The sequence below is a fragment of the Alosa sapidissima genome, chromosome 7 (genome assembly GCF_018492685.1).
Source record: "Alosa sapidissima isolate fAloSap1 chromosome 7, fAloSap1.pri, whole genome shotgun sequence".
NCBI lineage: Eukaryota > Metazoa > Chordata > Actinopteri > Clupeiformes > Clupeidae > Alosa > Alosa sapidissima.
In genome coordinates, this window is record NC_055963.1 from 21,265,137 (window position 1) to 21,278,859 (window position 13,723).

At 41.0% G+C, this 13,723-nt stretch overlaps 1 protein-coding gene across 3 annotated transcripts in view; it reads left to right on the forward strand.

The window, feature by feature from the left end:
* kcnc4 (potassium voltage-gated channel, Shaw-related subfamily, member 4) overlaps positions 1–13,723 on the forward strand; it is a 45,606-nt gene that overhangs the window by 8,972 nt on the left and 22,911 nt on the right. The window contains exons 2-5 of one of the 3 annotated variants that reach the window (XM_042096760.1): positions 1,751–2,687; positions 5,250–5,444; positions 6,447–6,448; positions 7,600–8,954. In XM_042096760.1, the coding sequence (XP_041952694.1) occupies positions 1,751–2,687; positions 5,250–5,444; positions 6,447–6,448; positions 7,600–7,665 (1,200 nt within the window). In that variant the 3' untranslated portion in view covers positions 7,666–8,954. Of the gene's footprint in view, positions 1–1,750; positions 2,688–5,249; positions 8,955–13,723 lie in introns of those variants that run through there. The other 2 variants (XM_042096759.1, XM_042096757.1) reach the window with 2 other exon arrangements.

Genomic DNA, 13,723 nt, shown 5'->3' on the forward strand with positions numbered 1-13,723 from the left:
GTGAACACTTTCCGTATGCACTGTAATAAATGAAAACAATAGTAAATGAATATCAAACATTCAAACATTGGAAGTACATATAATGTTAAGGCATATAAAGGAACAGCACTCTTATCAGAATTGTGCACCAAGCCTGAATAGACACATCATATGTGTATAAAAATTAGGCCGTTTGTTTTGGGAAAAAAAATAGACTCGACATAAGACAGCATTGCTGGGTCAGATGGTGTTTGTCAAAACCTATACATGCCAGAGTCTATGTACTGGTGGTGCTTCAAGATCAGCTTTCACTGTGTGAGTAGAGATAGAAAAAGTTGAATGGACAGATATTATATCAGCTGTCTTCTGTCGATCTGTTATGTTAACCAAGGGGCATTCTTCTCCTTATGCACCTCCCCTATTGGGAATGACCAGTATGGTTGTCATGGCTTTTCTCTCTCTCTTTCTCTCTCTCTCTCTCTCTCTCTCACTCCTTATCCCCCTCTCCCCCATGTCACTCCCACCCTTCTCTATTCCCCATGGCAGTTATCCTACAAATGTGCAGAATCCACTTAGTATGAGCTAAATAATGGTAACAATGTTAACAGAACCTGCATACAATATCTGCATGCTAATCTTGTTTGCTGTGCGTCTCCGCATGTATGCAGCTGTCATCTGTTTCCAGTGGGAAAGGGCCAGATCCCCGCTCCCTTGTCAGCCGTTAACATTTCTTGGGGCTTCTCCTTGTCGATTATCTGGCACAATTAGTGTTATTAAGGACCCTAAAAAAGGAGAGGTTTAACTCCTTAGCTCCCAAGAGCCTTTTATTCTTCCTGTGTGTTAGTCATCACTGTTTGCACATACAGCAGTGAAATGTGCAGCTGCTGGAGACATTGGCAAGAATTGTAAACAAATGGAACAATGTTTTTTTTTATAATGTTGTTCTTTTATATGTTGTTATCATTTATAAATAACAAAGCTAATGATATCCTGAAGAGCACAGTAAAACCTACACATGTAACTCAGACACAGTAACAATGATCTCATATTTTTCTGCTAAGTAGAATCATGCTGTATTTTACTCTTTGAATTCTTAAGACATGACACCAATCGAACATTTCAAAGGTACATTTAAAATTTGTGCAGGTTGTTTTAAAAAGTCTCCTTTCATCTATAATGTATATTTGCTAAGTGTCATTTCAGTGTTACTAAGGCCCCATACAGTACATACAGTACACCACATGCCCATGTCAGTATGAGTATTTCCATTATTTTTTATCCATTAAGCATTTGTATAGTATTGGGATGTATGGGAAAATATGCTACAGTTTAGCTAGTTTAGTTTAACATGGTCTTTTCTCATAATATCATACAGTATCTACCAACAAGCTGGTGTGATATTTCAATGGAGCTAATGACTGGCAGTCCTACTGTAGCCGTCAGGACCTCTGGACCATCGTTAAAAAGACATACAGTATGCTTTGCTCTGTTATGGATAATGGTTTGAAAGGCTACAGTATATTAAGGACCCTGACCAGGGGAACTCAGTCCTTTCCTACCAAGGGATGCTGTCATGTCTCTAATGAGCCATCACTGCCCTTAATGCCTTAATTAGCTTAAACAAGTAATTGCGAGACTCGCTGGTGAGCAGTTTCCGTCGAACATTAGGTGTTAGCACTCTGGGACTCATCTGCCGCATGATCATTGGGATTTCACACTCTATCTGTTCTGACTTCTGACCTGCTGATTGTGTGCCCCCTGTGTTTTCTAGGTCGTCGCACTCGCCTCCCTCTTCTTCATCCTGGTGTCCATCACCACCTTCTGCCTGGAGACCCATGAGGCCTTCAACATACCCAAGTTCCACCGGGAGAATGTGACAACGGGGAACATCACCGTGGAGGTGGTCACCCAACAGATGGTCACCACGCCCGGGCTGATCATGGTGGAGGGCGTGTGTGTGGTGTGGTTCACCTTCGAATTCCTGGTGCGCGTGGTCTGCTGTCCCAACAAGCTTCTCTTTGTCAAGAACACGCTCAACCTCATTGACTTTGTGGCCATCCTGCCCTTCTACCTGGAGATGAGCCTGAGTGGCATCTCGTCCAAGGCGGCATCCGACGTGCTGGGCTTCCTGCGCGTGGTGCGCTTTGTGCGCATCCTGCGTATCTTCAAGCTCACGCGCCACTTCGTGGGCCTCCGTGTCCTGGCTCACACGCTGCGCGCCAGCATCAACGAGTTCTGCCTGCTCATCATCTTCCTCGCCCTTGGCGTGCTCATCTTCGCCACCATGATCTATTACGCAGAGCGCATCGGGGCACAACCGGGGGACCCACGGGGCACCAACCACACTTGCTTTAAGAACATTCCCATCAGCTTCTGGTGGGCGGTGGTGACCATGACCACCCTGGGCTACGGGGATATGTATCCGAAGACGTGGCTGGGCATGATGGTGGGCGCTCTCTGTGCCCTCGCTGGTGTGCTGACCATCGCCATGCCCGTGCCCGTCATTGTCAACAACTTTGGGATGTACTACTCACTGGCCATGGCCAAGCAGAAGCTGCCCAAGAAGAGGAAGAAGCACAATCCCAACCCGGACGTACCGACAGACTCGGCCTCATTTGGGAAGTCTGACTGTAACTCCCCTCCAGACAGCACACAGAGCGATACGTTCCCTCTGGCTGCTGAGGAAAACAGTGGACGGAGCCGCTCAGGTAGGCAGAACGAAACCTTAAGTAGTAAGATATGACAAGATGGTAAATTGCCACGGAAAGTTAGATTAGATTTGCATTAGCATTGTATTTGTATTGTATTGTATTGTATAAAGACCGATACCGATTTCGATATTTCAAAAATTTCAAGGATTTCAAAAAATGATATACAATAGATCGGCTAATATTCAGTTTTAAAGGGATATTCCACCATTTGGGGAATTACACTCATTTTCCACCTCCCCTTGAGTTAAACAATTAATTTTTAACCTTTCATCCAGCCTCTGAGTCTGGCGATACCAGTTTTAGCTCCAGTCTAGCATAGATTCAGGGACCATGATGGAAATAAGTGCTTGCACTTTGTCATGATTATTTTTTCTATCCCTTGGATATGTCTTTTTTCCAAATAAATCAAATGAAATCATTGAATCTGATTAGGCTATTAGCTTCTCGCTTGCTAGCATCACGTTTAAAAGTGACTACGATTTCCGGTAATTTTCCTATGCATAGGGCCCCCGCAAATTAATCAAGGCCCCAAGAGAAAAAAGTCCAAGCGAGTTAACTGTGGGAACAGCAGTTGGGTAAACTTGTGTTTAGGGATGTAACGATTACCGGTATAATGGTAAACCGTGATAAAAATGTTGACGATAACAATTACCATTCAATTAATTTCAAATATCATATTTATTGCAGTTGATTACCACGGTGTGGAAACCGTGTGTTTAATCCTTCCCAGCTTCATCCAAGCTTGCTTTTGACATACAGTAGGCCTGGTACAATGAAAAAAACTGGTACCCTACTGATTCTGTTGTCTAATTGATGTATTTAACGGCGATTCGGATTAGGTTACATATGATTTTTTTGAAGGCGGAACATTTTCACCGCAAAACTTGTACTGTATCATGTAGCCACTCTGCATCTTTTTATACCGCGATAATACCGAAAACCGCGAAGCGTTAAATTTTCATATCGTTACATCCCTACTTGTGTTCCTCTTCAGGTTTGATGTCAACAAATAATAATAGCTGATCTGCTGACTTGCATCTCTTAAGTCTGTAACCTAGGCAATTAAATTAAGTTAATTCACCATTGTTTTTTACTGTAAGGACATACAGTAATATGAGTAACAGGCTATGCAACTATTGGCAAGCTTTTACATAGCCTACAGTAGTATAAATAGCCTAGTTCACTCTAGCTATTAGTTAGCTCAGGCCATGCTTGCTTGGCATTTCTGCAGTGCTCACCAGAAATGAACTGTGCATGACACTCCTCTGTGATCCAAGACAGGTTCTATTCAAGTTGTTTGCTTTTTCAATATTTAATCTAATTAAGCAAATAGCAAACATTCTGATTACACCCTTATATCCTTATGCACATCTCATTTCCAAATAATAGCCTACAGACACGGACACAAGTTACTCTCCTTAAAGTGAAAGGCACCAAAATAGTCTTACACATCACTAATACAATGTAATCATTACATTAATGGTAGGTGTTAAAAAAAGTTTTTAAGTTTTTAAAAAATCCATTTGAAATATTTAAATAACAATAAAATAAATGAACAAAATATTACAATGTACAATATATATGCTCTGAATTGGCCTACCGATTTTTTTGTGTTTGTCAGTTTCTCAATTTCATCCAATTTGTCTGCTTTTCAATGTTGCCCACCTTAACATTTCTACCAGCCCACCCAAATGTAGTAGAACTGGCCCTGTTGGCCGTTATAAACGCTGATACCGATAGATTGGCAAAGCTAATATTGGCACATAGAGCTGTGTATTGGCAAGAATCTGGCGATACATGGGTTACAATTCCATTTATTGCAATATATTTCAATTTTGTGCAAAATGTGATACATTTAATGTCAGTTTTTCTAAAATTAAATGTAAGTAAAATTTGTAAGCTCTATTTGTTTGGAACATGCTGATGTTTGGCATTACATTTGTCACCTTTGATGTCACCTTTCAAAGTAGGGTACTCGACAGGTTTGTCTTTGACAGAGGTGCTTGGTTTCCATGTGACATTTTAGTTTTGGTGGTTTCATGCCCTCATGTGCCCGCAATTCACCACACACTGGGGTTTCTGTCCAATTTTGTCCACAATTTAAGTGAATGGACTACTATGTCCATGGCAATGATTGGCATACAAATAAAGTCTATCAAAATAAAGGTCCAATATTAGATCTGATAATGTAATGAGCGACCCACCGTGACCCACGCAGAACGGTTCTGCGATCCACTTTTGGGTCCCGTTAAGTCAGTCAGTTAAGAAACTGCTGTAGAGTATATTATGTATGTGAAAATCGATAATCAGTATTGCCAAATAATATATTGCGATTTTTTCTTACAACCCTATCGGCACACCGATTTATCGGTCAGGCACTAATTTATTTAATGCATTTATTAAAAGTAGGTGCCAGAACAAAAGGCCTGAGCATTTCACACATGCATTTGTAGCGACGTGCAAATCTCAAGACATGCACAGCGTTTCTCTCAACTTTTTCAATAATTTCATGTATGCCACTACTCTCTGCACTTTGTGTATTTCTATTGGTCTCTTCAGACTCCAAGCAGAATGGGGATGCCAATGTAGCCCTGTCGGAGGAGGAAGACTGCGGTCTGACTCTGCCCCTGTCCCCCAGCGAGAAGTGGACCTTGCGCCGCTCCCGCACCCGTGAAAAACCCAAGAAGGAGGCCGCCTGTTTTCTGCTCACCTCCGGCGACTTCACCTGTGCCACTGAAACCACTGTCCGCACAGGTACCGGGAAAGGGGAGAGCAACGTGCAGGACAGCTTCCTGTAGCTCCATGACCAATATCACGGGGAGCTGTTCCACAGTCATGGCAGTCATCACTTGCCCTTAGACTCCAAAGCAGATTTCCACCCAGTTCCCTTTCATCACCACCATCCCATCAATATCACTAAGTGTTTAATTGACTTGTATCGACCTTATGAGTAGAAAGAAATGTAAAACTGCACTAGGTTGGAGAAATTGGGTTATTTTTATTTATGGATTCGTTTCAAATTGGGTTAATTTTAATCTTTAATCCCAGTTGGATTTCTGATATAAAGACAGTGAAGAGCACCACAGTACTTTAGATTGAGTTGTCACCAAGCAGGAAAAGAATACAAAAACCCCCTCATTTCTCCATGACTTCATCATCAACGCTCAGTGCCTCTGTTTTCTAAATAGCCCAGTCTAGCATTCAATAATGAGCATTTGCATTCTGTAATGAGCTTTGCCATACTATACCTAATTTTCCACCTTGTGTGTCACTCACAATATGATGGAAAGTGATGAGGGAAAAAAGTTGACTCTCTGATGAACATTAGAGTGACAGCGAAGCGCAAAAGTATACGTCACACTGGGAGGCAAGCTGATTTCTCTCATTATCCGCACTCCTCCGTCACAAATCTCTCTTTGCCTCAGCGACTTATGTGCCAGCTCTGAGATTCCCCAAAGCTTTGTTACAGACTGAGAAGGAGAGAGAGAGAGAGAGAGAGAGAGAGAGTCTATTTCTAGGGGTATGTATATCTGACTATTTGAGCCCACATTCCTGTTTGCAGCATGTTGTGTGCTATTAGCTGATGAATGAATTTTTGTGAATATTGCATATAGTGCATGTAAGATGATAACGCCAGGAGCCCTGATTTGGCTAGAGTTTAATTAGCATCCCGTGGCGAAAGCAATTCATGATAAGATGAAGAAGGAAAGCACTAACCACAAGCCTGGAGCGGCAACATTGGTTTTACAGATGCAGAAGTCACTTCCTGAGAATGTAGTGCAATAAAAATCCATATGTACTGTATTGTCTCTGGGGCCTGTGCCATTCAAACATGCATGGAGGGTGTGTCACAGGGCAGTTTCTTACCAAGGATTCTCCTTTGTGTGGAACACTGGATGACAACCATGCATGTAATGTCCAGTGTAATGTGATCTACCCTGTAACCAGGGAGACATAAAAACAACATGAAGATGGCCTATTCTGACAGCCCTCTCACCCCCACTCCCCACAAAAACAGGCATTAGGAGCCTGTGTCCTTGACCAGACTTTCATGCCTATTTTCATTTGACTAAGTTGAATGGTGTTGAAACATATCCCTGATATTTTTAGCAATTAGAATTAACTGTGAAGTATTTTGAGAGCTGAACAGCAATTGGAATTGGTATATTATACCTACATAATTTGTTGAAGTTTTTCATGAAGTCTCAATAAAACATGACTCTTTTGACTTAATGTACACCCTCGCACCATGTCTTTGCTATCATGTCACATTAATATGGCTTCTCCTCATTGCCTTTATGATTTTACCTTTGATAATCAGCCCCCAGCTCGTCTTTCTGAACACTGCCTGAGCTCGCCTCTGTGCGACAGACCGTCCCCGCCGTGTCATCGCATCAGAGAGACGCCGACAGCCCCTCGCCGGCTCTCTTGTGACGAGCGTGCAATTACGTGGTGGTCCAGTCAGCCACTGTTGCAGCGAGTCAAATGGCAAACGTCAATAGCGGCGGTCTCGCCAGCTCCTCGTCAGCTGTGATGTGCTCTTACTCCCCGAGCGTCAGCTCGGCTTAATTGCCACTAATAGGCTTCCGTTAGTGCTGCGGGCCGAGGCTGAGGTTTTTTTCTCCTCATGCGTGAGCCATGCCTGATCTATGATACTGCCAACCAGGGGCCTGTTTTGTATCAGGGTGGAGCGGGAGGGTAGACACATGCTGGCTCGCCCCTGGGCCTACTGTACATGAAGGAACATGTAGCTGTTTAATACCAACGGGATAACTGGCTGATTTTATGCAAGCACATCCTTGCCATCCACTAAACATTTCCACATCATACATGTGTTTGTGTGTGTGTGTGTGCCTGCGTGTGTATGTGAGTGAGTGAACAAGTTCTTTCTGGCACTCCTAACCCATAGAGCTGCAAAGATGCCCTCGCTACCATCACAAATTATGTCAAAGCTGAGGTGACCACTGTAACTTGAGGGTGAACGGCTATGGTGGGAAAAGATGCCAGACTGGAAAGAGAACACAAGGGTTTTTTGTGTGTGTGTGTGTGTGTGTGTGTCCACTTCCACAGAGGGTTTTCTCTGTGAAGACAGCACTTTCATTCCGTAGCAGAACATGTCCCACTTCCCATGGCATCGTCATGTTCACGTCTCCATGTCTCTCAACGCATACCGCATATTCTGCACGACCCAATGCTGTCCATTGTATCCTGAAAGCAAGCAAGTCTTTGTAATATTTATGGAACCTCGGGTGTGTTTGTGAAGTAATTTCTCTGATGCTGTTAACGTTGTTAACATGTTTGGTTGATGTTGTTATTGTTGTTGTTGAACACAGTTGTCAGTCTCCCTCTCCATGGGTTTCTCAGCAATATTTTCAGTCAGTCTGCAGTCAGCAGTTTAACACCTTGCATTTGTGAACAATAATGTTGAAAGTGTGCAATATAAGGTCCAGTCTTCATGTTTATTGATGTTTTCAAACACACACACACACACACACACACACACACACACACACACACACACACATACAAAAAGCTATGTTATCATATAATGTGCAGTAAATGAAATGTGTTTTGATAAATTCCTTGTAAATTTGTGACTTACCGGTAGATCTAGAACTTGACATCATGGTAATGAATTGACACTCTGGTTAAGGATTCAAGCATTTGTTTTGACTAATCTGGCATAGTGTTTGAGACATAGCAGCCCAGGGAGGTGTGTCTCTGCTTTATGTCATGCCAGCTCTCTCTGGCAAAGCTCAGACATTCAACAGTAATGTGTCTAAAACAATCTTCTACCTGGGTGACCATTTCACTATAGAGCGAGAATGAGAATGAGATAAAGAGAAAAATAATGTGCTTGTTGCATATGATTCTAAGACTATTCTAAGACATTCAAAGACTATTTCTATGAACCATTTGATATCACTGGTTGACAGAGGACCAACACTTCTTACATTATTTAGCATATCTTATCACCACTGCTGCAAAACCTTACTTCCAGTTGTGCCTAAAGTAGTTAATCTCAGCTTCCCTGCTCTCTGTTGAAATTATGATTACACTTGCACAGAATTCAGTGAGGACACACCAAAAGTATTCTCCTTTTCCTAATATCTGATAGCCTGCCATGGTTGCCTTATGTTGATTACACCAACAGATAATGAACTGAGATAATTAATTTAACCCAAAACCCCCTTTATTTTGAAGTTTGTAAATAAAAGCACAGTCATATGTAGCACAGTATGTTGAATCTTTAAGAGTATATAGGAAAAAAAAACAGTACCTTCTCGTCTACTTTCGCAGAAATTATGCGAAATACTGAAGACATACACACAGTGGTTCCTCATGATGAGTTGTGTAGTGGTGACTGTACAAAATGAAATAGAACTGTAAACTGTTGTATGTCTGATGCTGTGCTGTTATTTTCTTGTATCATGTACAGTAGACAGGTATTTCTCTGCTAAAATATACAATTAAAATGTTTCCTATATCAACAAGTCTTGCATAATACTGTCCGTTTTTTTTTTTTTTGCCTTTGAAATTCCATCTCTTTGTGAGTGACATTTGAAGATATAGTTTTATGAATATGTGTCATTGAGTGTGACAATGATGTCTGACTTCGACGGCTGAATGTGTAGAGACACTCAGTGGCTCAGTGTTAACTCACATGCCCAGGCTGCACACATGCGCAGCACATAAACATCACCATGGAGATTGAGAAGGAGATAAGTCACACTAATTATCAAGCTTGTTAACAGAAACAAGCGCACACACATGCGCATGCTCACACAGAAACACACATGTGAACACACACGCACATGCCATAAGAAAAGGATTACTGATCAATGTAAGATCATTATAATTTTTCCTCGCTATTTACATGATTGTTGAAGGGCATTTGTTGTATTGTCAGACCAAAAACAAAAACATCAGTAAAAACACATAACTGCCAATCTTTTGTTCAGTTAATTCACTGAGACAGACAACTGGACTCATACGCATCATCCCTGAGGCCAATGTTCTATTTTGAACCTATGGTTGGTATGATTAGTTTACATTGACAAATAAGCTATATGCACTTCTTTAATTAATTCATTGACAAGCATGTTGTGCTATGTAACATTTTTATTTAAGTTACAATTTGTATCAAATTCTAGACAAATATGTTTCCAAACAACTTCTTTCTTCACTGGAAAATAATATTTTTTGAATTTACAACCTCATCTCCGAAAATATCACTGAGCACTCAGACACAAATGACACAATTGATTGCAACAGACTGAGGCATTAGATGGGAGTGTCTGGTACGGCCTTAACTCATTGAGTGCCAAAAACGTAATATTACGTTTTTCTTTCCCATGCGTGCCAAAAACGTAATATTACGTTTTTAGCTTTTTTTTTTAATTACGAAACTAGACACTCTAACACACCTTATATGTGATTTTGGGAACTCTGTGATGAATGGAAATGAAATGTATGACGATCGAAAACTCATGAAAACGCACAATCTGGAAATCTGGTTATTTTATCATAACTCGGTTGCCGCTTTGGGTCGAATCAGTGACGCATGCACGTCATCTCAAAACCAGGCCATTTTCGTGGGTCTATCACTAGGTGGCAGTCTCGCTAGGTCTCGCTGATCACTTCCCGGAAAGTTTACAGGCAACACTTCATATTTCATGAAAGACGTTATATCTCCATTTCTAGAAAAAAACAGCGATTTTGATGAAAACTAGCCACTGTTTAGCTTGGGATTTCTCAGGAACAGAGGTGTGTAGAAATACACGGTTTGCACCCACTGAGAGCTTAAAGTCTCATCTTTTAAACGAGCCATTGTATGTGTTCATAGCTATAACACAGAATATGCTGTGTCTGTACAAAAATCATCAACAATGGTCTAGATTGCTGGCACTCTAGGACAAATCTTCCGAAAACAGCTTGGCATTCAATGAGTTAAAATGGTTATCATCTTATCTTTTGTGTCTCTGTAAACAATTATACATCTTCATTTATCCTTTTAAGTATGGTGTACCTCAGGGGTCAGTTTTGGGACCAATTTTATTTTGTCTACATGCTTCCCCTTGGACACATTATTCAGAAACACATTGTCACTTTTAATTTCTTAGGTCCTCAGATCCTAGTACGCTGAATTAACTTGATGATTACCTAAATGATATCAAAAATTAGATGTCGAACACTTTTTTCCAGCTAAGCTCAGAACAATGTTTGTGTCTGGTTTGACAGTAGTTCAAGTTTGTAAGCACATCACAAAGCTTGTACAATCATGTTTTCACCTTCAAAATATTTCTTCTTTCAATAACACAGAAACCATTTGACATGCATTTATCTCTTTATGCTTGGATGACTGGAATATCCTTTTTACCTTTCTAAGACTTCAGGTTGTTCAGAAATCAGCTGCCAGTGTGTTTTCAAATAGAATTCAAGATTATTTTAATTACTTATAAAACTCTGGTCTCTCACCCAGCTATATCTGACCTCTTAGTGCCTTATACACCTGCACGTACATTGAGATCCTCTGGTAGTGTTTTTCTTTTTCTCAAGCCTGAAGCTAGTCTCAATGGGATAGGGCATTTAGTGTCAGGGCTGCAAGGCTTTCGAATGATCTACCAGTACAAATCAGGTTAGCCAAGTCAGTGTCCTCTTTTAGTCTCTTTTCAAAACACATGTAATGCATTTATTGACATAATTGTAATATTCTATTTGCTGTCTTCAAACCTGTATGACTATGTCTTTATATTGTATTGTATTACTTTACACATGTAATTGCTTTGTTTTTTTAAGAATGTATTACTTTTAGGGCTGCCTTTTGTAAGTTCATCATTGTAAGTAAGTGCTATATATAAGATTATATGATTACAATTATTATTATTATTATTATTATTAATATTATTATTATTATTATAATGAGGATTTTTGTCATTATAATTATAAGTCATTGTCTCCTTATCATGAAAAGTATGAAAATGTAATCAAATTTCTATGTAACAGCATTCAGTGCCATTTTTTTTATTCCAGCATGCCAACATTGCATGTTGTCATCTCTTTTGTCTGTGGCAAAGCTAGTCTTTCAAAGTTATAATGATGCCTATCAATCATGTGTCTTTGATGTCACTTTCCTCTGAACTAAATGTCTGTAATCAAAGCAGGCTGGCTCTCATTTCTCCCAGCAGTGATTTCAGATGCTCAGACGTCAGATGTTTTCTCAGACGCAGGAGCTGTGCCACACTACAAGCATAGGAAGCACACTTCAATGACTCGGGTTTGGGGAGCCACGGTGCATGAAGCGCAATCATTCCTCTCAACCTTTTGTAGTTCAGAGGTTATCGTTATATCTTCCAGAGACATAGAGGGCCATTTTTGATGACAACCCCTCATTGTCCCCCACTCTTATTCACTGTTTCCTGTTGGGTTTTTTAGAACTCCACCAAACATGTTGTCATGGCAATATTGAACACCGTTACCATGGAGAACTGCTCATCCCTTACTCTAGCCAGGTCACATCATACAGTAGATGGTTGGTTTTTATCCCCTTGTGAAAGAATAATCTATCTATCCCATAGTCAACAGGACATCTTACCGAATGCCATGAGCACACACACAGCTATACTGTGGGCCTGTGGAGAACAGCTGAGAGGATCAAAGTAACAGAGTGTGGTGGTGGAGGATCATAAGCAAATACCGTTTGTCATGTTATGAGGCACTGCTACAGTAAGCATCCCCACTTAGTAGTCAATAATATTCATTGTATTGGGGTGAAACTGGTTGTGCCTCTAAATGTCAGTAGACTATTATAACCTTTACAGTTCCCTGTGAGTGAAAGCTGCATGAATTTGAAAAAAAAAAATTACACATTTTGCTTTGAAAATAATGTATTGTCCTACCAGTGTCTTTTTCCATCACAAAGACACAAACACAATATGAAAGATACTGGGTTGCAATTCAAATACAGAATTGTGGAGATAATCATTCAGAAGAGGAATCATTCAGAAATCATTCAGAAGGAGAATCATTCAGAAATCACAGGATATTTTGTTACAATTCTTAAAACATTGGGCCAAAATCCTACTTGTGTTGTGTTGAAATTTTGCTTCAGGGTACATAGGTAGCCAGAGGGCAGATTGTTCTTAGTGCCAGAGTGTTGGCATCGATTGATATAAGTAAGCTATGTGCTCAAGCTCAATGTGTGACCTGGCGCCGGGGTTAAATTGGCTCATCCTACAGCTCTGATGTTCCCCGAGCCTGCTCCCATTCAGAATCTCATCACTCTGTGCTCCATAAAGGACAATGAAGGAGCAGGGGGTGGGGTAAAGAGAAAGAGTGGTGGCATAAAAGGGGGGTTTCCATGGCAACTCTGCCTCAACATGCCTGCCCCTCTCTCCAATCTGAACATCATTCAGATATTGGGAGGCTCAAGAATCCTTCTGCTCAAGCTGTGCACACAGCTTTTATACAATTTTGATTTAAATTTTTTCTCTCTCTGATTGTTGATCCTGCCATTAGAAATGACGAGTCACTATATAATTGCCCCTCTGCTCACTTGTGCTTGAGTCACGTGCCACTTAATGCTCTCACCTCACATTGGCTGTCTATCACATTCTAATTATCACCTAGCAGCTTGAGAGCGGTGCTGAATATTTGCAATTCTGATTTTCCCTGGGATAACCAGAAAGATGGGAATGACAACAACATTACACACATACAAACACACACACACACACACACACACACATATGGCTGTTTTTTCCTTGAACTTTGACACAAAGGCAGCACATTGATTCTCACTTGTACACTGTCCACATTGGGAACACTAACACGATTTGGGTTCCGGAAGCCATGAAGCTGTGCCTTTCTCGGAGAACCGTGTGTGTCAGTTCGCTCGGTGACAGAAGCAAAGGAAGAGTGTGTGAGTCACCCCGGGAAAGGTGGCTGGGTCACAAACTACCGCTGCTATGTTTAGACAGAGTGAAGAACTCTTGCAACAGGGGGGCTGGTGGGCCTATATACAGAGTTAATGT